The 27,253-nt window shown below is 43.2% G+C and overlaps 1 protein-coding gene across 1 annotated transcript in view; it reads right to left on the bottom strand.

Annotated features, from left to right (window-relative positions):
- Nucleotides 1-1,966: 1,966 nt before the first annotated feature.
- PLD5 (phospholipase D family member 5) overlaps nt 1,967-27,253 on the bottom strand; it is a 167,712-nt gene continuing 142,425 nt past the window's right edge. Inside the window, exons 6-10 of the mRNA XM_015424564.1 lie at nt 26,692-26,889; nt 17,476-17,615; nt 14,550-14,715; nt 7,413-7,527; nt 1,967-2,205 (exon numbers count right to left, since the gene is read on the bottom strand). Of these exons, the coding sequence (XP_015280050.1) occupies nt 1,967-2,205; nt 7,413-7,527; nt 14,550-14,715; nt 17,476-17,615; nt 26,692-26,889 (858 nt within the window). The remainder of the gene's footprint in view (nt 2,206-7,412; nt 7,528-14,549; nt 14,716-17,475; nt 17,616-26,691; nt 26,890-27,253) is intronic.

Genomic DNA, 27,253 nt, shown 5'->3' with positions numbered 1-27,253 from the left:
TAGGGTCTCAGGCGGAGATCTTTCACATCACCTCCTACTTAATCCTCTTAATTGGAGATGCCGTGAATTGAACCGGGGACCTTCTACATGCCAAGCAGATAATCTGCCACTGAGCCACAGCCCCTCTCCAAGCCTGAGGAAGCAGCATTTAGGACAGTGCTGTCTGCTGCAGCAAGGAGGAGGAGGAGGCAGAAAAGATTGGTTCTTTATGCAGAGGTACTCTGGTTTTCAAATCAGAGGGTCACATCCAGTTAGATTCCTCCCTTCTCAATTATCAGCATAAACTGGAATTTTTAGATTGATTCTTGATGTTTTAGAGGTCTCTTACTTACAGATGGTTATCTTCAGTGGCACCAAATTTTACAAAAGAAACCTGTTACTTAAGGAGAAATGCAGAATTCCCTTTATTGTCATTATAGAAATTATTAAACAAAAGAAGCAATATTCTATAAAAAAGAAGGTTTGAGGTGTAGAAATATGAGTCTAAGAATGGTTTCCTCAAAGAAAGTTGAACTGAAATCAGTGAGACTTCTCCCAAGTAAATTTGCACAGTATTGAATTGTAAAAAGTAGAGTTTTTATGCAGCAGAACTTCTCACTGTAGAGTCACCTTTTACGGGATCAACTTCTTTGTTGATCTAGTATTCCTCCAATCAGGCAAAATAACTGTAGTTTTGAAATATGTTTAATTTAGATTCACTATCTTATTAAAAACTTTGAAAAGGACTGACATTTCAGTGCAGTGAAAAGGGTAGTGCTGATGCACAAAGCATCCCAAGGTGGTTCTTTCCCCTTCTCTTTCTACCTGTGTAGGCAGCAAAGATGGATGCTAGAGGGATAGTATAGCTTTGTGTACCTCTCCCATATCCGCCATCTAGCCCTCCCTTAGGCTGTGAATGTAAGTAAGATGTGAAGGAGGGCTGGGTGGGGAAACTGGAAGCACATAGATCTCCCATTCTCCTATTCTGTCTCACTGCCTGCGTATCTGTGCCCAGAAGCAGATGTAGGCATTCTGTGCATGGGTATCGCCTCCTCAATTTAATTGTGCCCCCTTTCATTTTTTAAAAAAAATCTCACAAGTAGAAAAACAAAGTGTTAATATTATGAAGCCTCCTGAAAGAATTTTACTATTTTAGGTTTGTATAATGATGAGCATTTCCAGCGGATTGGCAGATGTGTTCCTTTAAAAGAGGACAAAATTATATACAAGCTATTGCTGATAAATGTAAAAAGTGAGACTATCAGCTATTGCTGATAAATGTAAAAAAAAATAGAAAAATACAGGTAAAATATCTTCTTGCAGCCAACAAAGCAAGACATTCATAGTAAAATATGTTTTCAGAAATCAAAATTAATTAGACAAATGCCTCATTGGCAGAAAAGTTAAAGTTGAACAAGTTATGCCCTTTGCATTATGGTTGGAGTAGAACAAGAAAAATAAACATTTTAATATAATTAAATAATACATTGATAAATGTTCACATCATATTCTTAAACCAAAACATGGTTCAGAAGATAATGCACTGGGGATATATAATTTATATGAAAAAGGGATTGTTTGTACCTGTGTATTTTCTTTTGGTTTAAAATCTGCCTTCACTAGGTATCAGCCAATCTAAGAATTTTGTTGAGTTATCAGACTTGACTCAAGGTTTATGCAAATCAACAAAGAAAGTTAGGAATAATCCTAAAATTGAAGAATCAGATCATGCTTTTAAATTTAAACTTGAAACCCTTAAACCAGCAGTAAAGCAGAAATGACATTCAGTGTCTGCAGTAACAAACCCAACATTTGTAAATAATTCAATATAGAGAATATAGTTGAAAGAACATTTTATATAAGTGTGCTTTTCCTATAAATTTTTTTTGCTTTTGCTTTTTAAAAAAAGTCTATGATTCATAAATATGAAAGGAGAGGTGGGGTATCAGCCCCATTTTGTTTCTCCATTTGAGCAGTAAAACAGTCTTCAGTTTTCATTACTCATTGCAGTCTTATTGGCTGCTGCATTGTTATGCTTGTATCTTAAACAGTTTTGATGTTTTGTTGGTGGTAAACTTTTAGCATAATGTGAATACCAGTCCCTTTCAAACACAGCTCTAAGTTGCTTGATGATGCTGGTTTTGTTCCCATTGTCTGTCGCCTGGTTGATAACAAGACCAGCTCCGGCATTCTGATTAAAATAGGTCCCAACCCAGTCAAAGTTACCTATAAAAAATGAAGGCACATGCAATAAAGTGTTAACATCAGAAAAAAGCAGATTTCTTTAAAAAAAAATGTTGCCATCTTTCTTCATCCCAGTAAAAATGGCTGTGGAACTACTTTACACTCTCCATTTGACTATTGATACTAAAAGCAGATAACTCCTGCATGTTCTTCTCCTTTGCTCAGTCTGACTCATGTATGCTATAGTCCCACTTTTGGATTAAAATATCTAATTATCTTCCTGCAGGTCTCTACCATTATCATCATCAGTGGCAGGATTGGAAGTACATATTGTAAAGGAATTTAAACAGGGGTCATTTAGTAGAAAAAGAGGTGCCGGAGCTCATTAGCATAACTTATTTGCATATGCCATACCCCCTGACATCACTGGAAGCTACCTTACAACGAGCATGAAAATACCGATCAAGTTAGTATTGCTATTTATTTTTGTGATAGTTGCTATACAAAGCCTTCTGGGTTCAGCTTTTTAAAGTCCAGTTTTCTTAGAAGGGCAAATTAGCAGTGACCTTTGCTATATATGAGTGTGGTTGGTTTGTTTTGGAAAAGGAAGTTACATTCTTATCACACCAATGTACCTGTACAGTTACATGAAAAATAAATTATTGCAAAAAACCTGTTCAAATAAATAGTCTACTTGTATGAACAGTGTGACATTAGAGAATGGGACTTATGCAAGATTGCAGCTTTTTTATATGCTCAGCAAAAAAAATTATTAATGGAAGAAAAGCCACAATCTCATGCAAGTTTCTTTCAGTCACTTGCAAAGACTCCAGCAGCTGGTACACATTCTGCATGCTCCATGTTTCACAGGGCTAGCAGATCTACTATCTGGAAAAGACATCCTCCCTTGACATCCTCCCTTGAGAGAGAGAGGTGTGCCTAAAACAGAGTTACACACATGACACATATAATAACATTAAATAATATTAAATACATAACCAAGTTGCTTTCTTCAAGTGAATACAAGCTAAGCTTTGCTTGTTGCCGTGAGCAAGACAATTCCCAGGGCTTTTTTTTCTGGGGGAACATGCCAGAAGAGTTCTGGAACCTCTTTGACAAAATTCTTTTTAAAGGACCCACTGAAGACATTGTTAACCTGACCCCCTTTGAAATGCAGTGATCATCCCAATTGAGTGGTACTTAAAGTGCCAGCATTCTATTGTTGCCCTGGCCTGGATGGCCCAGGCTAGCCGGATCTTGTCAGACCCTCTGAAGCTAAGCAGGGCCAGCCCTGGTTAGTACTTAGATAGGAGGCCACCAAGGAAGCCCATGGTTGTGACACAGAGGTAGGCAATGGCAAACCACCTATGAACACCTCAGGCCTTAAAAATCACTACGAGGTCGCCATTGGCCAGCTGCGACTTAATGACACTTTCCACCAAGAATTTTATTGTTGCATAAGAAAAAGGCCTGACAAAACCCTTGGGGCTGTGCACTTTGCACCTCTCTGGAACCTTATGTCATATTGCCCTCATCCAGCCTCATCTAGAGACAACAACCACATGGCCCCAGACACAGAAAGTCCACACAAAAAGGTCTGCATTTTACCATCAAGTCCAAATATTTCACACCATGGGAAGGCAGAAGGAGAAAATAATACTGTCTGCCTGTCTGTCTAACAAAGTTTGAGTCCAGTGGCACCTTTAAGACCACAAAAGTTAGAGAGAGAGACAGAGACAGAGAGAGAGAGAGAGAGACAGAACAGAGACAGAGAGAGAGAGAGAGAGAGAGAGAGAGACAGAGAACAGAGAGAGAGCTGAGAAAGACAAATAAAGAGAGAACACAGAGAGAGAGAGAGAGAGAGAGAGAGAGAGAGAGAGAGAGAGAGAGAGAGAGAGAGAGAGAGAGAGAGAGAGGGTCAGAGAGAGACATACACAGAGGGGAACACACACAGAGAGAGGGGCAGGGAGAGACACAGAGGGGCAGAGAGAGACACAAACAGAGAGAGAGAGACACACACACAGAGAGAGGGGCTGAGAGAGAGACCCAAACAGAGACACACACATACACACAGAGGGGAAGACACACACACACACACTCAGAGGGGCAGAGAGAGACACAGAGAGAGGGGGGGCAGAGAAAGATACAGAGGAACAGAGGGGCAGAGAGAGACACAGAGGAGCACACACACACACAGAGAGGCAGAGAGAGACACAAACAGAGGGACAGGGACACACACACAGAGAGAGACACACACACACACAGAGACACACAGAGAGACACACACACATACAGAGGGACACAGAGAGAGAGAGAGACGCACACACAGAGAGAGGGGCAGAGAGAGACACAGAGGGACAGAGTGAGACACACAGAGAGAGACAGACACACACACACAGAGATGACAGAGAGAGCCAGCCTGGTTACTCTACAAAGACTCCCTGCCACCCTAAAAGCTTGCCAGCCTCTCCAGCCCCCACCCCAAAAGCAAACCCCACCCTGCTGCACCAGAACGCCCAAGCCGCCCGTGGCCTGGGTGCCTTTGCCTCCCACCCTCCCCACCCAAAGCAAGCCCCTCATTGGAGCACCCAACCTACCCTTGCCTCCCACCCTCCCCACCTGAAGCAAGCCTCCACCCCCACCAACTTACACTTCTTCTGGTTGGGGGCAGCGGCGGCGGCAGCGAGCAGAGGCAGCACATGCTGCCTCCCACTCCTCCTGGCTTGAATGAGGGCTGCTGGGAACTGTGGGTGGGGCTTAGGCCACCATGCAAGCTCTGGCTGCCCATCCGCCCAGCAAAAAAAAAGTTTAAAAAAAGTTTTTAAAAACCCCTTCTGCTTTCAAAGCGGGTGAGGGGACTGAAATGCACCCCCAGAACGCCATCCCTGTGCGTTCCGGCTTGAAATGAGCCCTGAATTTAAGGAGTACTACACTTCTTCTGTTGTGAGATTTAAGACCAACTTTCAATACAGAGAAAAATCCCTCAGCTTTTATGGTCAAGAAACCGAGGGTGAAAAGGGGCACTAGAGTAAATCAGCTCAGTTCATGGGGAACCGCAAACCTCCAGTTAAGCAGCAACAAAAAACCTCTCAATGCTTCCTTGTTTTGCCATGCATTTTCAAGTGGGAAAAAAGGAAGTGGAAGAAAGGGGAGGACAAGTGAGCTGCTGAAGGGGACTGGTTCTGTAATTTTACAGATTTACTGAGAGGAGTTCAAGAGGGGAGGGGCTAAAGCAAGGGATGACAGAAGAGAGGTAAGATTTGGATTTTTACACATGTACAAAGATTCTGATATAATTTGCTAAAGGAGTCTGACAGCAGGGCCTTTTGCCTTAGGTCCTAACAATAAGTTCACAAAAAAGTTGTAAACCTGCATCTAGAATGTACTGTCTCAGTTTGCAGGGTGAGGTGGCCCTCACGACTGAATTCTTCTCCTTAGGGGGAAAACCCTTTGTACATAGAAAAGAAGCATGTAAAGGAGAAACCCTGATATCTAGTTTTTTATAAATAGGGTGGGTTTTTTTGGTATGGAAGACAATTCAAGTCATGTCAGCTACAGCTAAGTGGTACAGTCCCAGAGATAGGTTTATCACTTCAGAGATAAATACATCTGAGATTATCCAACAACTAATTTTAGTAAACCATGAGATGGGAATGAATCTCCTTGGGGACTTGTAGGTGCCTAAAACTATCTTGAAAGTAAGAGTTAAAGATCATACTCTGAGAAGCGCTTTTTCCCCTATTGATTTTCAGGATGTGGTAACATTGAAATTGAACAAGGATTATGTTAAAACCACAAAATAGTAAAATGTCCAGTAGCACCTTTAAGACTAAAAAACTTTATTGTAGCATAAGCTTTTGAGAAACACAGCTCTCTTCATCAGATGCATGGAGGGTATAAAGAAACTGATCAGAGATATATAGGAGGTAAGGGGAGAGGGGAGAGGATGCAGAAAGTGCCATGTAAATGCAAAACAGTTGCAAAAGTCATGAAAAAGGTAGAATGCACAATCCAGGCTGGACGTGACCCCTTCCTTCTTTTGAAGAATCTGAATGGACTACCTGAAAGGCAGTTACTTCTGGTAATGAGATAACCATCCAAAGTCTCTTTTCAATCCAAGTCTGACTGAGTCAAATTTACATATACATTCTAATTCAGCAGCTTCTCGTTGGATTTTGGTTTTGGAATGTTTCTGTTGAACTATGGTGACCTTTAAGTCCTTGATGGAGTGTCCTGGTAGATTGAAGTGTTCTCCCTCTGGTTTCTGGGTATTGCCATTTTTGATGTCAGATTTGTGTCCATTTATTCTTTTGTGTAGAGGTTGGCTGGTTTGTCCTATGTACAGAGCAGAGGGGCATTGTTGGCACATGAGAGCGTATATCACATTGGAGGATGAGCAGCTGTAAGAGCCAGTAGTTGATGCCATTGGGTCCTGTAATCATATTTTCTGGGTAGATATGTGGGCAGAATTGGCATCTGGGTCTGTTGCAGGGTTTGGTTCCTGTGTTGGTGATTCCCTTAGATGGTTCATGGTTGTTAGTGAGAAGTCGTTTGAGGTTTGGGGGCTGTCTGTAGGCAAGGAGAGGTCTTCCACCTTGGGCTTGTGAGATAGAGGCATCATTTCCTAGAATGGGCTGTAGATCACTGATGATACATTGGACTGGTTTGAGCTGGGAACTATAGGTGACGAACAGTGGTGTTCTGTTGTTGGTTCTTTTTGGTTTGTCCTGGAGTAGGATGTTTCTGGGTACTAGTCTGGCCCTGTCAATTTGTTTCCTCACCTCATTTGGTGGGTACTGTTGTCCCAAAAATGCCCGTTGTAAATCCCTTAAGTGAGAGTCCCGATCAAGAGCACTGGAGCAGAGATGATTGTAACACAAAGCTTGGCTGCAGACAATCAACTGAGTTGTATGTTTTGGGTGATAGCTGGAGGCATGTAGATATGAGTATTGGTTGGTGGGTTTTTGGTCTAAGGCGGTGTTCCTCTGTCTATCATGTGCTACAATAAAGTTTGTTAGTCTTGAAGATACTATTTTGCAGTTAAAATCACAAGTTACCACATCCTGAAAAATAGTATCAGGCAATGAAGGTTGGGTTATACCACATACTTCTAACTTTTCATATGCAAATATTAATAACGGACCAGTGATTTGTATAAATTAACCCTTGGGTTCTTAAATTCTTAATTTGGGTAAATTACTTATTATTCTAGATTTGAAGCTATGTAAATTGAACTTTATTTTACTTACCAATATAAGCAGCTCTGTCAGTCACTACATATTTATTGCGATTGATTTTAAGAAGGGAAGTATTTTTCTGTTCCTTGAAAAAGCAAGCACTTTCTTCTTCGAGATCAAAGAATTTCTGCATTAAATGAGACCTAGTTAGTGAAAGCTGTTCTCTTGACAGCAGTGCAGAAGAAAAACAGATGATATTCTATGATTTCTTAAAAAATGAAAATAAAGAACAGAAAGGTTCAAGAAATTCATTGATTTATAATGGGGTTATATGAAAAACCATGTTGTACACAACTTTGTTTAAAAGCTGAGTGCATTCAGAAAGATTTCAAAGGAACTAACTTTTGACTGTTAGTGTAACCCTGACTTCACTAGGAAGAGCTAGTTGGGGTATACCTTATAAGGGGGGAAAAAGGCACAATTTTCCCTGAGGGCCTGAAGGACTTGAAGCTGCAGGTATAAGCACTCTCACCTCAGAAGCACTCCTTTCTATAAAAAGATATATTAATATTTAGGGATACCAGAAACTCCTGTAAAGAACAGAGGCCATCCCAGAGCAGAGCTGCAAGCTGATGCATATTCAAGGAACTGGCTAGACAGAAGTCAGAAAGACTGAGACCAGTCCAAGACGCTGGTCTGTTCAAGTACAATAGGCCTGAATCATTACATGTTGACTGCTGTTGTATATGCTCAGGCTGCATTTCGGGCTGGAGCAATGCTTCGGCAGTAAACAGGCCCGCCCCGTCCCCTCCCAAGTGACTCACACAGTGCTCCGTCCCAGCAGCCAGAGAGAGAGACACGTGGCCAGGCCAGGCAAAGCAGGCAGGCAGGTGGCCACCCCAGAGAAATGTAAATGGCCACTTGGGGGAGAGGTTTTGGGGAGGGGGATGGCGGTGGTGAGGCTCCCCTGGGGCTGTGCTGTGCTGGGGCGCACAGCTGCCTCTCTGGAGTGCCCCTTGGCGAGGCCACCTGCAGAGCCCGGAGCAGCATGGGCTCACTCTTCCAAGGCCCAATGAGGCCAACAATGAGCCCTTTTGCCCGGGCCTGCTCTCCCCTTCTCCTCCTCCTGCTTCTCCGCATTCCCCGCTATGAAGGGCCTCTGCCGACATGCAAGGGCGGCTTGGTGAGGAAGGCAGGCACAAGGGCAGCACAGCCAGAGGGAGGAGAAGCCAGGAACGACAGGGATCCCCCCCCCCACAACAGCTCACTTTGCCGCAGAGCCTTTGCAGCAGTTGGAAGGCTGGGCTCGACAGGCGCGCATGCAGCCCGGTGCCTTGTGGAGCCGCTCGGATTTCCCTCGGGAAGAGAGCAGCGTTAGCTCCAGCAGCCCCTTTGGCTCTTGCCTTCCCTGCCACAGCTTGCTGTGAGTGCTAGGCAGGGTTGGTGCAGTACTGGCCCTGAGAGGCTGCGTCGGTGGCTGCAAGAAGAAAGGCCGCTGCTGGTGGTTGGCCTCCTGTGCTCCAAGGGCTCCTCCATCTTCCTTGGGCCAGGCTGCACTCAGAGGGAGACCAGAGCAGCAGGCACCTTTCTCACCTCCTGCACCATCCCACCGGCCGGCCCAGAGCAAATGTGGGGCGTCGTGTGCTGAGGAGAGGCCTCCCGGCTCGCCTGCTGCACTCAGGCCTGGAGTTAGACCGCAGGTGGTGTTTGCCATGGTGGAGGGAGAGCAGCAGGGTGCACCAGCGCAAGGCCAAATTGGGGGGGGAGGGCTTCGGCAATGGTGCGACCCGCCCGGCCCTGCAGTCGTGGCAGGGAGTGGGGAGGAGGGGTGGCCTCCTGGGTTCCCAGCAGGGTGGCCAACCACCTGGGGGACTGCCTTGCTCCTCTGGCCAAGGCTCGTCCCGACCTCCGTGCTGGGAAAAGCCACGCCTGCCCAATTCCATGACTCAGGCCTCCTAGTGGTTGTTGGCAACTCACAGGGAGAGGGAGGGAGGGCACAGCTGCCCCTCCTGTCCAATGGTGCCTTTCCCTGGTCCCATCCCCCCCGACCACGGGGCAAAAGCACCTGTCCCGCAGCCCTTCCCCCTGACCCCTCCGAGCTGGCACAGCCCCGAGTCCAGGGGAGGGGGGTCCTCCTCCATTTCCATGTTGCAGCACCCCCTCCTCCCCCCTAGCCCCATGGGAGTCTCAACGAAGTCCTGGGCAGGATTCCACTCTCACCCCCCACCCACATACCCCAATGACTGCCTGTGGTGGACCGTGGATTGAGGCCCTGTGGGGAAGTGGCCTCTTTATCAAGAGCTCCAGCCTGGCTGCCATCCGCAATGCCCTCTACTGCATCTCAGTGGGGCTGCTTGTGAGTAAGTCTGCTGCATGCAGGGGGGGGGGCTGCACTCTCAGAGGATTCAAGGCTGTCCAGCCAGTTCAGGGAAAGGAGGCTGGCGCTGGAGTTCTGATAGTTCCTTCTGAGTTGAGTTTAGTGATAACAGCTTTGGTTGTCCCCTGTTGAAAGCATAAATGTTGCTATTTTCTGCTTGAGAAGCAGAGAGCGTAGGTCAGCAAGATATAAGACAGGTGGCCATGACTACTTGTGACTGCTAGTTAATCTATTTATTTAGATTCAACAACGTAGACTGTTGTTGGCAGTTTTTACTGATCTCTCCCTTCCAGCTCCAGACACACGCCCCTGCACCTAGGAGGTAGAGGAAAGAGAGCTGTAATGACTGTAATGCCCAAGGAGAGAGTCATTTTATTTATTATTTATGTACAAGACTTATATCGTGCTATTCTGCCCTGATCAGGGCCACCACGGCAGCTAATGACTTGCTACTGCTCAACAGCCGCTGCCCCATGAAGTGTTGTGTAGTGGTTAGTGTTCCAGACAAGGATTTGGGAGACCCAGGTTTGAATCTGAGTTGGGAAATACCTGGAGATTTTGAGGGTGGAGCCTGAGTGGTGGGTATTGCCTTCTGACACACTTCCGATGATGTCAGGGAGTGTGGCATATGCAAATAAGTTATGCTAATGAGTTATGCTAATGAGCTCCTGCACCTCTTTTTCTACGAAATGACCCCTGTAGATGCTTAATTATTGCTCCAAATACTGTCTTTTGAAATCTGTTTACTGTTATTTTGCCAGTTTGGTGTAGCGGTTAAGTGCATGGACTCTAATCTGGGAGAACTGGGTTTGATTCCCCACTCCTCCACTTGCACGTGGCTGGATGACCTTGGGCAAGCCGTAGTTCTGATAAGAGCTGTTCTTGAAAAAGAGCAGTTTCTGTCAGAGCTCTCTCAGCCCCACCTACCTCACAGGGTGTCTGTTGTGGGGAGGGGAAGGGAAAGGAGTTTGTAAGCCACTCTGAGACACCTTTGGGTAGTGAAGGGTGGGTATAAATCCAATCTCTTCTTCTTCTCTTCTCTTATTTTCATAAATGCAAATGTCACAAGGTGGGATCCCACTGTCATAGACATAAATTCTCTCAGTTCTTAAATTAAAAATATTTATTTGACATGCTCCTTGAATTAGGGTGTGAGAAAGCTTTTCTGGGTAGACTTACATGTTATAGCCAAGAAAGACAGAGGTTTTTGCTTGTGAAAAACTCTGCCCTTGCTTTTTGCTTGGTCTCAATTTGTCTACTTTTTAGAACCAAGCAGAGAGCTAAACCTCTGTTATTTTAGCATTTAAATCATTGGCTCATCTTCCCTCTGTGTTGAGTTTGAGTCCTGCTGCTGTTATGCTTCATTTTAATGCCACTGTTTTTATATCAAGCTAGGTACTTTTAGTGGACATTACTGCTGGATTTTAATGTTATTATTTTTATTGTATTTGTTGTTTGTGGGAAACTTTTATTTTAAACCAATCAATTGTAGATCAGTTATTCTTTTCTTTCAGTGATTCAGCTAGCAAGCAGGCCTAGCAACACGCCTCCCGGGCATAACCAGAACAGCCATGTTTACATTGTTTGACTTATGCATGGGTAAATTCAAGAGCTGTGGTTCCAGAAAAAATTATGCCTGAAGAAGATTTGTTCGAAACACGCAGGTTATGCCCGGAGGCGTGTTGCTAGGCCTGCTTACTAGCTGAATCACCTCATGGGAAAATACATCTACTAGGCTTGCTTGCTAAGCTGAATCATCACAGTGAGAAATACAAGCTGCCTGCTAGCTTTACCTGAGGGATCATCACTTGGGATATGTACAATAGGTTGCTGCATTGTTCGGTACAAATAACTGTACATTGGTATTTATCCTCCATCAGGAAGAAGACAGTTGGACTCTTCATGTTATATAACTTAGTTTGAAAGTGTTTGAAATGTGATGTTGTAGTTTGGAAGTGTTTACAATACACTAGAGTTGGTGTTGTGTATAAAAGCAAATATATTTAGCTATAAGTACATGTGAATATTGTGTTTATTATTTCAACACAGTGTTTTCTGTGTTTATCTAACTTAGCGGTGTTCCCTGTGTGCTTGTTGTTAAGCCTCCAGGTGGGGCCTGGAGTTTCTTGGAATGACAACTGATCTTCAGATTACAGAGATCAGTTCCTCTGGAGAAAATGGCAGCTTTGCAGGATGCATTCTGTGGCATTATATCTGACTGAGGTGTGTCGTTCCCCTCCCCAAATTCCCCTCTCCCCAGGCTCCATCCCCAAATCTCCAAGAATCTCACAATCCAGAGTTGGCAACCCTATTACCTTCTGCTCTGTGTGTGTGTGGGGGGGGGAGTCAACATTAGTGAAAGGTGGTCCAATTACCACCATTTGTACACACCATAATAATGGGGGCTCCAGATGATGTCATCAGTCTGCTGTTTTCCTGTTCCTTTCCCTTCACAGGATTTTGCTTTTGTGGAATATAGAAATGTAATCCATGTGGTGTGTGGACTTCACCATGTTCTCAGGCTGATGTATGTTTTTATGTCACAAAATTATTTGGGGGGATGCAGTGTTCACTGTTATTTTTAGTATCACTGTTGTCACACTATTACAAGTTGCTGCTGTTTCTACTATATTAGATTCGACTATATTAGATTCTACTATATTAGATAATTCCTATGAGGAGGTGTGCCCTGGCTGCACTAGGAGGTCTCCTTAACATTTCTGAGAAGAGAAAATTCAGCAGTGAAACTGCCAGTGTCAGTTGTTCAGTAAAGTGAACAGTTCTCTCAATTTGTTTCTCTTCTTGCTCCATACTAGCCTTGAAGCACTTTATAATATTGTTGGATGAATCCAAACCAGCCAGGAATGAGCCTGCTTGCAGAGAGGGTGGGATATAAATAGAAATAAATGAATGAACGAATAAATGAATGAATAGATAAAAATGCTTGTATAAGATTTGTGGCATCCAGGACTACACCATTTACTTTCTAAGGAGAAAAAGTAGGTAGGCAGTGTGATAGTGGTATGCTGTCATGGTGTAATAGTGCTTATTGGCTCAAACAAACAAAACTAATGTCAGTGAACAAAAAAACCCATATATTCATGATGGTAATATGAGTAATTCCCCACCCTCTTTCTGCCCACAACTTACAGACCCCTTTCTGCCAAGAACTATGTTCCCCAGAGCTCCCTGTGAAGCCAGAGGTACAGAGAGATTCCATCTTGTATCAAAGCAATGAATCATGGATGTGGACAGATTGGAGCGGGAGCAGAGAAAAGCAACGAGGATGATCAGGGGCCTGGAGACCAAGCCCTATGAGGAAAGGCTGAGGGACTTGGGAATGTTCAATATGGAGAAGAGGTGGTTGAGGGGGAACATGATTGCTCTGTTTAAGTAGTTGAAGGGCTGTCACTTAGAGGAGAGCAAGGAGCTGTTCCTGTTGGCAGCAGAGGATAGGACTCACACTAATGGGTTTAAATTAAGGGCGGGAAGGTAACGGCTGGATATTAGGGAAAACTTTTTTTACAGTAAGAGTTGTTTAGCAGTGGAATCAGCTCCCCCTCACTGGCAGTCTTTAAGCAGCGGCTGGACAAACACTTGTCAGGGGTGCTCTAGGCTGATCCTGCATTGAGCAGGGGGTTGGACTAGATGGCCTATATGGCCCCTTCCAACTCTGTGATTCTATGATTCTAAGCACATCGTATAATAATAATAAACCTTGAAAACAAGGGAACCTTTGGAATTATGGGATGTAGATAGGTAAGGGGGTCATAGTAGAAAAGGCAAATCTGCAGAACTTCTGCTTCTGAAAAGAGTAGGGAGGTTTGATCAATTTCAATATAACTCTATAGTACTTATGAATATATTAAGCAGTTTTGTCCTGCTTTAGGGCATAATTTTGGCAAAATTAAGTACTTTGAGTCCCATTACTTCAACAGAAGTACTAAATTTGTACTGAATCTCTCCTATTTGATCTTCAGATTAATTCTGGATGGATTGTGCCCTAATTGCTTTTTCAAAAGTAATTTCCTTACTTTTCCCTCAAAGAACTTAATTAGGTAAGTACATGAAGAACCAGAATGACTTGACAAAATATTGTTAGCAATTAAACTTGGAACGTATTATGTAACTGCAGTCTATTAATGAAAATTAGGTTCTTTAGGTTTTTTTTAGCATATCAAGAATTTTACTTTTTTCTAGATGAAGCAAAAATTATGTGGGGGATACTGAAGTGCTTGTTTCATACCATGCAGGAGAGAGAAATGGCAAAAATCAGTAACAACATATTTCAAGTTATGCCATCCTTCAGGGAATATACATTTACATATACATATTTTCTGTTATGGATACTCAGTTTACTTATTTTGCCTTGTTTTATCTGATAACTGGTTATATTATTTTCTTAATTTTAAAATTTTGGTTGTATATAGTTTCTTGATTGCTTTAATTGTAAGCTGCATTAGAAATGGAAGATTTTTTTCTTGAAGAAGTGCTGTATAATGCTGCACAGTGGCTTAAATTAATAACAAGCAGAATCCATTCAACATCTATGTATATGCAGCACAAAGTATGTGCTGAGGTGACAAGATGTCTAAGGAGAGAAGGTACATTGAACAGAGGTAGAACAGTACAGGAATAATCTTAAATGTTTGGCACTAGGGTGTATTGTATTGAGAACAGAAAAGAAAATAATGAATTATGTTACTGTGATTATTACATGTATTTCACGTACTTATTTGAAGTTGAATATGGTGTTTTCACAAAACAGTTGAAGAAGATGGACAGAGATTAATGGACAGAGATTAATGAGGGGAAAAATGAGGAATACTTACAACTTTCAAATTACAGCCAGAAAGGTCAGGACAAATTGCTTTAAGAGATGAAATGAAGTTTAATGTGAGTGGATCTGTTTCTTTGGAATAACTTATGAGGAGTCGTACTCTAATTTTGCGTAAAACCAGTGCTTCTCTTATTTTCCCATCCAAATATGGCCAGTACCTATGGAGAGAGAAAAAAAATATTTTTGATCTAAAAAGCTACACATTCCAAGATTTCTTAACTTAAAAAAAAAAAAGCTGAAGAGGCTACAGATGTCTATGAAGCCATAAGCGGATCAGGAACCATTTGAAGAACTATCCACTTGTAGTAAATGCAAGATCCATGGGACCACTGATTCATGCAATGGGCCACAAGGCAGAATTCTGGAGAAAGTAGGTGGTAGAGAATTCATCCTTCTACAGTGTGATGTGGCCCAGAAGCCACTTTTTGGTATTGTACTGAGAGAAGCAGAAATGCCAGTGAATACAGAAATGGTAGCCAACTCAACACCTTTCTTTGACCTTTGGACAATGTGCTACCTGTAACCAGTGTTCCCTCTGAGTTAGTGTGAGCTAGCTCACAGTTTTTTAGCCTCTGGGTCACACATTTTTATCTTAGCTCAGGAAAGTTGGCTCCAGAGCAAACTAATCTATGCAGAAGCCAAATTGCTTGCTCGCAACTTTAATGCCAGTAGCTCACAAAGTAGAATTTTTGCTCACAAGACTCCACAGCTTAGAGGGAGCATTGCCTGTAACTGGAAGGTTGCCAAAGCATATTTTTCCTGGTCAATCTGATAACTGGGATATCATATTTTCATGTTCTCTTTAGTACCACCAAGGACAGCATTGACCAACAGAAAATCTCAAACCTACCAGAATAACTACTTAGTGACGTCACACGCTGGGCGGGGCCACGCCGTTTGAGGGGAAAACAAAGAGTTTTCCCCTCAAATGGCAGCCATTTGAGGGGAAAACTCTTTGTTTCCCCCTCAAACGGCGTGGCCCCGCCCAGCGTGTGACGTCACTTCTGGTGACGTCCTGGCGGCGCGCGCATCCACGAGCATCTCCCGGAGCGGACAGAAGATCCCCCGACGGCAGGTATTTTTAATTTGGCAACCCTATTGTAGACATATAGCTCCTTTTAAACAGGGAATTCTTTTCTGGGGGAAAAAGTATTAAGGATTTTTAAAATGTAAAGTAAAAAACAACAACTGTTGAAAAAGTGGAAATTCTCAAGTTAAAAGTGTTCATGGTGCCTACAGAAGGCATGTAGCACATCTGACTCAAAAAAACCTGTTTCTTCCCCAGCTGGTGATTGCTAACAGGCAGATTAGTATATATGGTCCTGCCATAGAAAAACTCTGTTGGAATCTCTGTTCCTTGGTTGTTTGTCTTGAAATCAGTAACTTGTTAAATGTAAAAGCATCACTGGCAACTATTTATAAAATGCATGGCTTAATCTACTTTAAATTTACTCATGGTACCTTACAGTCAAAGTAATAATTAAAAATAATATATTTAAAACAATAATAAAAGAGCCAAAACAAAAAATCTTAACACAGCAGTAGGGATACCTGGCCACCACCTGGGATTTCCAGGAGTATTTTGGGGACAGGGATAGACATGCCAGCATCACACTGGCACACAATGTTGTTTCCAGCAAAAATGGAAAGGGATGTCATGACATTGGAGGGGGGACATCCTAAGAGTCACCAAAACTCTATTGTTGATCCATAGAGGTTTTAGCTAATCCTAGAGGGCCTCCCCAATGTCATGACCTCACTTCCAGTTTAAATTTTGGCACGAGAACAGCTCAGATTCAAACAAAAATTTAGTTTATTTTAAAGGCATTCCACAAAAGAATGTGAAGGGGCCAACCCAGTCTCCTAGGGGATTGAATTCCACAACCTCACAGCCACACCAGAGAAGGCCCCCTCTAGATGGTCCACCAATCTCACCACTTTGCATTTGGCTACAGTTGCCAGGCCATGCTTGGCAACCAGCAGGACCCTTTGGGAGGGGATGCTGGGGTTGCCTGTGCTGCATGTGCTGTGAGATCATTTCTGGAGGGGAGAGAGATGTGATGTCATGTTGCTCTAGGACACATCCAAGTTTTTCCCAGAAGTCAAGTCATGCCACATGTGAACTGGTGTTTTTAAAAACTTTTCCACTGCTGCTCTGAGCAGTGGTGGGCCACAAAGTTGCTGGCAGGTCGTCTCCTGCCACTGTGGGAAACCTGGTAACCCTACCTATGGCCCAGAAAAAAATTGGAAGCCAATGTAGTTGTTACAACAAAGAGGAACTTCTGTGCTAGTGGAAAAACATTTTTGTTAATCTAGGCTCCAAACAGAAAAAAATTAAGCATATAGGCTTATTTACCATGACTGAATAGCAACCATGCTCAGATGCCTCTTCTGCTTTATAAGGACTAATGCTTACTAGACAAATGTGTCATTTAAATTCAGTGTTTGAATTTTATATACTCAAATGCAATCCTGATTCTTACTGTTGTGTACTGGGTTCGATGTGTCTTGAAGACAGACGCTGAGTGATTAGCAGCTCATATTTTACTGGCACACAACACAACAACAAACAATGCCACCCACTGGTCCCATTGGCAGGTTTGAACTTCCCGCCACAGTTCCTATAGGTGCTGACTAGGAGTCTCAGGATCCTAGTCCCCATTGTTCTTTTGGAGCCAAGCTCTGGTCACATACCGCTGGCGCCTAGTGGCAGTCAGCGGACATAACACTTACCCATTTCAGTTTCAGGACAGCTTTGAACCCCACATTTTAAAATCTCTTTGGCGTGAAAGAAAAGACTTGGGCCACTGAAATCTGCCCCTCTAGAAATCTCTACATGAATGGAAGCATGCCTCTTTTAAGAGTTTATTCCTCTTAGCAAATTGTCACGAAAGTGTAGATTTCTGGCATTCACCAACCTTGTTTCATTATGGTCTCTGACAATAGGCAGGTACTCCATAGTAGCTACATACACAAATTGCTGGGCATCATCAATGACACTGTAGATAGCATCAATATCCAAGACTCTATCCTTAGGGCACAGAAGCTTGGGAGAAATCTGCATAGGTAAAATACAAAATCCTGTATTAAAAAGTTATCTTAGAGATATGATTTGCTTTGTCATTGTCTTTCAGTGTAGAATGAAAAAAACAAAGCTATAAAACTTCCAAACCTATGAAGCAAATTAGCTTGAGAACCTTATTCTAAACCGCTCCACTGGATTCAAGCCAAACTTTGCAAATAAGAGTGGAACATAACCATTACTACATTCATTTCTGTAATGTAAAAATTAGTGATCTAAGAATTTTCTCAGAAATGAGACTTCCATAAAGAGTAAGAATTTGTACACTTTGTACAATTTTTAAAGCACTCACCTCTTTGTTTCCTTAACATTGCTATATAAAAACTGTTCAAATTATACCATTGTTAAGGTCCATCATTCCCAAATTAGTTCTTGTGGACTAAATGTCATAAATGCATTGGCATGTTCTACATGATAATCACAGTTACTGCCGCTAAGAGCTGCTGTTCTCTGTGAAACCTTCAAGTCCCACATGTGGTGCAAACCAGTTAGGCACATAGCAAGTCTCGCTCAGTTTGGCCTCTTTCGGGTCTGTCAACACGGACGGGTCCATGTCGCTGGTTAGGTCATCCGAGGACAGGTTCAGACTCCCCAACTTGGCAAGAGAGTTGGAGCGCTTCAGGGGAGACGAGACCGTCAGCCCAGCCAGCCGCAGCCTGGTTTCGATCTCCTCACATAGCAAGTCAAACCTTCACTATTCGGTTTTTCCATTATCTTTCTAAGGTCTATTCCCTTTCCTTTCCCACATGAGCGCAAAAATTATACCAAATCTGTCATGCAGCATGTAGGTGAGATACAATAATAAATAATTCAAACATAACAAACAAACATCACTAAAGTCATTAATACTTGAAGGCAGGCAATCAGCAGCGTCCCAGACCTAACATAAAAAGTGCATGTTCCATCAGTCATTCAAACTTAAGAGTTTTCTGTTACTTAGCAACTATACTACAATACTTGATGAAAAGAAGGCACCAAGATTGTATGGGTATGACCTAAAACAAGAAAAGGGTACTCAAGATACTAAATGTCCTAACATAATGTGATTCTGAACCAGAAAAAAACCCTTCTGTAGTGCTTCTGTCTGGAATCTATCAAAAATTAATAGTAAATGGGTAGTTTTTTTCTTTTGAACCAGAGTACTCTGCATAGACACAAAACCTATGATCCTAAACATGTTTACAGGTATGTAAATCCCATTATATTCAGTGGCTGTGATCCAGCTTAAGGTAGTTGTGACTAGGTCTCACTGAAAGCAATGAGATTTGAGTTAATTGTGCCATTGGTTTCAATGGTTTTAGTCACAATTAACTGTAGCTTGATTGAAGCTCACAGGTCTCGCTTCAGATCAAAGATACTAAGTATTTGTCAATTGATGTTTCACCAGTCCCTCAAAGATAATCCAGTGAGAATCTTATGTGCATTCCTTAACTCAAACTCTATGCATACAAAGTATGCATATTATGCAAAACTGAATTCAGAAATTCAGAAAGACATTTGATAGTGGTTAAGGGCAGCAAATATAGCCTTATTTGTGGTCTAGTTTTTTCTTGTGATATTCTGATTTAATGGCTGGATATTTTTATTGTTTCAGCTGCTCTGGTTGAATAGTGCTCTGGTTGAATACTACTCTTTTGTTAGACACTTTGAAGTCCCAGTTGTGTGTGTCGAGAGGACAGCAGGGCTTAAATGTTTTAATGAAAAGGGGAAAAGTTACATCCACTACTATAGACAGTGTGCCAGCTGTCCTGAGTCAGAGCCATATGCACATATGGGTGGTCTCGTGATCTCTGACAGATGTAGACCAGGATGGCAGCTTTTAGATTGGAATATCTTTGTGCCCTGCAGCATGGGCATCTGCCATTGTTGTACACAAGGACTGCTAGACTGGGATCGATGGTAACTTTTGAATAGGCTAATATTTGATATATTTCTAACATTGGTATGTTGTTGTCAAAAACTATGCTTTTCATCGGAAATGTAAAAATAAAGTTTGTTCTTTTGGAAGTATGGTATTTTTTTAAGAAAGAAGTTGGTGTATGGCTGGCTTGCCTAATGAATTTTATTTATAATTATTAGATTTAACATCTATAAGTGTAAATACAGTTGTAATTGCACTCCTATTCATCACTGCAACCTGACTATCCACGGTCTGTGATGAATTTAGGAATGATCCATTGTCTGAGGACCAGAGGGGACTTTCATCAATGACAGGCATCCCATTCTCTTCCAAGTCAGAAGACCTTGTATCATTATTTCAGCCATGTCTGGATTAAGCTTGGTGCTTGGGGAGGGCAATAGTGGAAGGGCTTCTAGTGTCCTGGCCCCACTGGTGGACCTTCTGATGACACCTGGTATTTTTGGCCTCTGTGTGGCGGAGTGTTGGACTGGATGGGCCATTGGCCTGATCCAGCATTGGCTTCTCTTATGTTTTTATGTTCTTAAGCTTTATCTTCCTCAGCCACATCCATTCTCCCAACCATGTTTAGGCACTTGGAGAATACTGATGTTGATAGACTCAGGTTTAGGTGAATGGAGGGGGGGTTGTCTTTGTCATCTGTGTGGTGATGGCATCAAACATGATATTTCTGTATGTTGTCACCTAATGGCCTCATGAACATACTGAACAGGTGCAAGCTCAGAATGGCACCCTATAGAGTCACAAAACTGCTGTCACAAAAAAAGATTATAAACTGCTGATACAATGGAGCAAGAAGGAATGCAACAGAGAATTAAGGGGAAATTGATCAAAGCAGCAAGTCAAAAACTCACCCCTCTTCTGGAAATTAATTCCAGGCAGACTTTTGGGACCCAAATCCCCAATATCCTCCTATATACCATCAGATAAATTGTTTGGGGTTTTTTCACAGAACTGTACAAGGATGCTACTCAATCTCTCCCTCTAATATCATTAGAAAATACTTCCAAATGGTCTCCTGTAACTCCAGGTGAGATTAAATCCCACATAGTCCAATTGAAAAATGCTAAAGCCCTGGACACAATGGTATCCCACCTGAATTTCTAAAAGAAAATAAGGAGTGGTGGGCCTCTTTTTTGGCTCCCCTCTTTATGCATATTAATGATACAGGCCATATTCCAAAATCATGGTGAATGGCTATAGTAGTTCTTTTTTATAAAAAAAGGCAATCAAATTACAGGCCAATTAGTTTGCTGAATATCATAAGTAAACTATATGCACGACATCTTTTGGACAAACTTCTGAATTGGTTTGAACAAGAGGACATCTTAGTGGCAGAAAAGGCAGGTTTTAGGCCAGGAAAATCTACAATAGACCAACACCTGATTATTCAACACCTTATCAAGAACTGAGGGAGCAAGCGAGAATAAAATTTGAGTTCTCAAACTGGTGTAGGAAAATTAATGGACTTGGAGGAAGGTGGGATAGCCCCTGAGGAGTTCAGGAACAGATTTCAACAGCTCTTGGAGGGAGGGGTTTTATTTTGAACATGACTACTGTAATGCCTGTACTAAACAGATCATATTTCAGCCGGGGGGGGGGGAGACAGATAGTTACAGTCATTTGGTCGAGCCAAAGGCACAGCCCAGGCAAGGTCTATTACCTTAATACTCCTGAAGCGGAATTCTGGATAGAGACCTGGCACCCAGATGGGGGATGGAGACTTTGGAGGGTAACTGAATGGGAACCTAGAGTTGCCAAGTCGCGGCGGGGGATCGTAGCTCTTCACAGAATCCTTGCCGCAGGGACAGCGAGATGCATTGCACCCACCATCGCCAGGATCTGACGCTATGCGTCGCTTTGGCAACGGGGCTCCAAACAGCGCCGTTGGCAGAGCAACACATAGTGTCATGTCCTGGCGACGGCGGTGCAACGTGTCTCGCTGTCCCCGCGGCAAGGATTCTGTGAAGAAATGCAGATCCCCCGCTGCGATTTGGCAGGCCTATGGGAACCTGATGATAATCATGCACACCAGAAGGCAAGAGCCTTCAGGTGCATGAATGGGGGTTGCCCCGGTTGTCCCAAAAGGGCAGCCAGAAGTTGATGGGAGGTGTTTTTTTTTTTATTTCAGTCATCTTGTTTTGACATCTGGAAATCTAGAGCCTAGGACAGAATGGCTAAGGGGTGAATATTATATTTATTTGGGGCCTATATAGGATGGCTCATACAGCAAAGTTGGGGCCAGGGATTATATCATCCCTGAGAAATAGGACATAGTAGCAACAGCTAGAGATAAGATGAAGGTATGTGTGTGTGAACAAGCCAAGATGGCCTTGGCAAAATAGAGCACTAACTAACCACACATGTGTAATCAGATCATAAATATTTCCTAACCCGCCCTGCATAGTTAATTAGCTAATTTTAATGCACATACAATGTATGTTGATGTATGTTTGGGAGGGGAACGAGCTGGTATGTAGTAGGCAGTCATGTAGCCCGTACACTACGATTACCTTGGCCTATAGGAATGAAGGAGGGATTTTGAGGACGGGGGGGTAGGGAGTATAAAATAAAACAGTTTGGAATGTTCTGTGAGCTCATTTGATTCGACTCCCTTTATTGTTTACAAAGTTCAATTAAAAGATACTCCAGACTGATTGCTCTTTTTTGTTGTTGTTTGCCTCCCCGGAGGGGCCGGGGAAAGTAGAGTTTGTTTCTCACAGGAGAGAGAAATGACATGTCTCCCACAAGCCCTTGCAAAGTCTCACTTGTCATCTATATATCTAATAGCCAAGTTGCCCCCTCCGTGTGGATATCTAAATCCGCACATTGGGGGCACTTGGAGGGCAGGGAGATTTTCCTGCACACTTGGAGCAGTCCCCAGGTGTGCAGAAAAATCTAGAAAGTTTAAAAAACTGTACAGGGGGTATTTAAATCCCCCCAAAAGTAAGAGCGTTCCCTGCGCATGCACAGAGAACGTTCTGGGAACTCTGCAGCGGCCGGCGACTGGGAGGCGCTCAGGCCTCACCGCTGGTGCGGGGGGGATCGTGGGGGGGGGAGATTGGCGGGCCCGGGGGCTGGGAGGCGCTCAGGCCTCGCCGCTAGTGCCTGTGGGGGGGAGAGAAAATTGGAGAGGAATCAGCAGGCCCAGCAGCTGGGAGGCACTCAGGCCTTGCCACCTGTTGTGTATGTAATGTAATAAATGTATTGAGCTTGAGTCTGACAAGGTATTGTAAACCGACCTATCAGAACAAAGGAAGTTCTGGAGGGAAGCAAAGTGATTGGTCTTTATGTACAGTTTCTGATTGGCTACCATCTGACATGTGGGCGTGGCTTGCCAAGCCCAGACTGTTTAAAAAGGAGCCTGTTGCTCCATTGTTTGTCTCGTTCTGGTTCTTCTGACTTCGTGTTCAATAAAGCTGTTAATCACTGTTCACCTGCTGCCTGAGTCTCGTATCTAACACCACCGGTGCCCATAAGGGGGGGAAATCAATGGGTGGGGGTGGAGAAGGCTTACCTGCAGAGCTGCTTCTGCAGACCAGGAGCCTTTAGGAATACTCCCCCTGCCGCGAGTATCACGGGTCCCGCTTCTTGTATATTCTATTAGTGAAGTCAGGATATCTTTGGATACTTAAATCTGGCTTGGTTCTATCAATAAAAGGCAGGGGGAGGGGGGAGAGCCTTTTCCAGGCCTATTTTGGCCTTTGAGGGAGGACTCATTGCAGACAGGCTTGGGCATAGGGCTGCCGGCCACAGGCTGGGAAATTCCTGGAGATTTTGTGGTGAACTCTGAGGAAGGCAGGATTTGGAGAGGGGAGAGGACTTAGGGGGATATAATGCCATAAAGTCCACTCTCTGAAGCAGTAATTTTCTCCAGGGGGACAGACCTCTGTTGTCTGGAGTTCAGTTGTTATTCTGGGGTATTTCCAGATCCCACCCGGAAGTTGGCAACTCCAGGCCTGTCAGCACCCTCTGGGTGACTTGATACCATCTGACTTGCATGACTGAACTTGGCCTGACTTCTTGATACTGTTCAACAGCACTCACCCTATGAAAGCCAGTGTGGTGTAGTGGTTAGAGCTTCAGAGTAGGGTCTGTGAGACCCAGGTTCGAATGCTGATCGAGCCAGTTTGGTGTAGTTGTTAAGTGTGCAGAATCTAATCTGGGAGAACCGGGTTTGATTCCCCACTCCTTCACTTGCACCTGGCTGGATGACCTTGGGCAAGCCGTACTTCTGATAAGAGCTTTTCTTGAAAAAAGAGCCGTTTCTCTTAGAGCTCTCTCAGCCCCACCTACCTCACAGGCAGTGTTCCCTCTAAGCTGAGTTAGTGTGAGCTAGCTCACAGTTTTTTAGCCTCCAGCTCACACATTTTTGTCTTAGCTCAGGAAGGAGGGCTCCAGAGCAAACTAATTGATGCAGCAGCCAAATTGCTCGCTCACAACTTTAATGCCAGCAGCTCACAAAGCAGAATTTTTGCTCACAAGACTCCATAGCTTACAGGGAACATTGCTCACTGGGTGTCTGTTGTGGGGAGGGAAGAGGAAAGGCATTTGTAAGCCGCTCTGAGTCACCTTTGGGTAGTGAAGGGCGGGGTATAAATCCAATCTCTTCCTCCTTCTCCTCCTAATCTTGCTGGGGAAGCTCACCGGCTGATTTTGGACCAGTCACATACTTTCTGCCTAACCTACCTCATAGCATTATTGTGTGGATAAAAAGGAGGAGAAGAGAATAATGGAAGCTGCTTTGGTCAGGCACTTGGAGAATACTGATTTGCTGGAGGTCGGCAACCCTAGAAGGAGTGAAGGAAAAGGGGAGTGACTATGGGGCTTTCAGGAAAGGGAAATAGGAAATAGGAAAGAGGAAGTGAGATGCCTCCTACAAGTCCTTGTGGTTTTCCACTTGTATATTCTGATGATCTGATGATACTTTAAATCCAGTGATTAGAGATATGAATGGACAAGGCAGAGCTTTCTACAAAACTGAAAATGCCCCAGGTTTGCAGAAAAATCTGAAATTAAAAAAATACATTGGAGGGTTAAAAAACCCAAATTATAAAAGGAACACTTGTAGCTTTTAAAAACAGAATCCCTTAGAAGCAGTTGCCAGGCAACCACAGCATTCTAGGCTTAATTTTTGTTAGTAAAAGGCAGGGGGAGGGGGCAGGGCCATTTCCAGGGATGTTCTTGCCTTGGTAGTGAGAATGAGGCAGGTAAAGTGGAGGGGATATGGGGTTGCCAGAAGAAGGGAATGGGAAAATAATGGGGGGAGGGGGATATAGGGGAAAGTGATGTGCCCCTGACAAGTCATTGACAGTTCTCGATCATGCAAGATCGAGTCAGCAGTGGCTGACACCACACAACTGGGGCATAGTTTTCCTATGCAGAGGCTGCTGAAGGGGAGCTGAAAACAAAAGAACAGATAAAGGTAGGTTGTTTGTTTGGTGGGAAGGAAGCAGGAAAAGGGAAGTGGCTATGATAGCTTTCAGGGAAGGGAAAGAGGAAATAATGGGGAAAGGGGAAATGAGATGTCCCCTGAAAGTCCTTGCAGGTTTCCACTTGTATCCATACGACCTTGGCCTGTTCTTAACTTCTTTAGATAAAGGCAGACTATAAAATGGAAATGTGGAAAGCTTGTAATAAATAAGAGACTGAGCTGGATTAGTAGCAATCAATTCAATCAGTATTTATATTACTGGAGGCTTCCAGTTTTTGACTTCTTGATGGCGGCCACATCTCCTGGGAGCTCCCAGGGATGAGAGCCATAAGCCAGCGGTTGGGAGGGGTGCAATCGTCCACATCCCTCCCGGAGCCCTTGCGATGGGCTCCCAGCCATGGGGTGCTCAGGGGTTGCCTCTCTCCCGGCTTACTGCCGGTGGATTGAGGCTCCCTTCTGCCCCGACGGTCCTGCCACTGTGCGTCCACTAAGGAGCTAGAGTTGCTGACCAGGACAAGCGTTTGGAGGTCAGGCGAATTACCTGGACTTGGCGAGATCCTTGGATTGAAGTTGGATGTTGATGAGTGAGTTAAAGTTGAAGTGAAGACACCAGAGCTCTGGCTTAAAGTCCCCCGAATATAAGTGGGGGGGAGGGGACTCTCCCCCTAAACAAATAAGTGAGTCAAAAAGCATTTTTTGCCTGGGGGGTGGAGCTATAAGCAGCAATGAACTATATTGGACAGATTCCAAGAGACGATCAGGTGTTTTAGCAGAAATTCGGGACTTTGGCAACTTTTCTTAAAAATAAATATCCCAAAAATGGCATCAGAAAGCACAGAAGGAGAAGCAAGCAAGATACAAGCCTTCTTCAGGAAGAGGGAGATCAGCTGGCAACCATAGACTCTTCCTATCTATGTGCTGAAGCTCTTCGCCCCCTGCTGGTATAAAGGAGGTACTCAGCTGGAACTGTGCTCTATTTCAGCTTTAACTTTTAAAAGGACTGTGTTAACATTAGAGAATTAGCTAACCTTTTGAGGGAGATTTGTTTTCCCTTGTTAAAAAAAAAGGAAAAAGATATTAGTAATTGGGGAGCTAAATTGTAAATTGAGATGCCATTGTTTTCTGAAGTTTGCTTTTAACTTAATTAATTATTTCTCTGGATTAATCTTCATTTAGTCAGTTTTGGTGATTTTGTCAATATAAGTGATGATGATGAATGATCACTATCACTGTCCAAAAGTAATAGTTAAAAAGCTATTAATAATAATATACTTTATTGTCATTGTACACAGTACAACGAAATTAAAGGTGCAATCATTTCAGTGATCTACAGCCATACACATATACACTCACACAACCATTCACAACCATCCCATAACTCCCTTAAGGTTCACATTGCAACCTAAACCACCTAAACCACATTGCAACCTAAACAACCTAAACCACATTGCAACCAACCACCATATTATCTATGTTAAGCTATATATGATCTCCATCTCTTGGGTTTTTAGTGGTTCTGTTTCTTTATCCTGTAGTTTGTAGTAACTCCCCACCATGTTTCTTTGTAGTTTTTAGAAATGCAATTAAAAAATCCCCTTTGGGGGGCAAAAATAAATAAATTATATTAATGGTTTCAGGTCCTGATAAATAACGTACTCCATCAACATAGAAAAGATCAAACATTCTCCAAAAGAACTCACCGAAATAAAGGCTTTTGACTGGGTTTCATTCAAATTAAGAGTCAGTTTCTTTTGTGTGTCATATACTGCATACAGTCTCTTAGACCAAGAAGATGGCACTTTGCTCTTGTTCTTTAATGAGCTGTACAAGGCAAATATTCTTTGTAAATCTGCCACCAAGCAGCTGCAATTGTAGACAACGACACCAAGCTCTTTCATCTGTGAAGCAGAAATGCCCATCATCAAGAGTTCATTGGCTGGTACATATGTCTGAAACTGAACATTGTTTTCAGCACATGAATACATTATATTATCACCACAGTATATTTCATGCAGTTTGTATCCAAACTTAAAACACAGTGCAACTGTTTTCTCTGTGATGTCATTTGCATTAAGTAACATGTATCTTAAAAATAGCTATAAGACAGCTAAAGAAAAGAACAGTGGGTGGTAATGCTGATAAGTGCAAACACAGGGAACATTGTTAAAACTGTAGCCCTGGTTTAACAAAACAGAACATGGGGTGTCTATGTTTAATTGTCCTTGTTTAAGTATGTACTGTAATAAATAGTAATCATCATTG

This window comes from Gekko japonicus, unplaced genomic scaffold (assembly GCF_001447785.1).
Source record: "Gekko japonicus isolate JY-2015 unplaced genomic scaffold, Gekko_japonicus_V1.1 scaffold392, whole genome shotgun sequence".
In the NCBI taxonomy this organism is placed as follows: domain Eukaryota; kingdom Metazoa; phylum Chordata; class Lepidosauria; order Squamata; family Gekkonidae; genus Gekko; species Gekko japonicus.
This window is presented reverse-complemented; position numbering and strand designations above follow the sequence as displayed.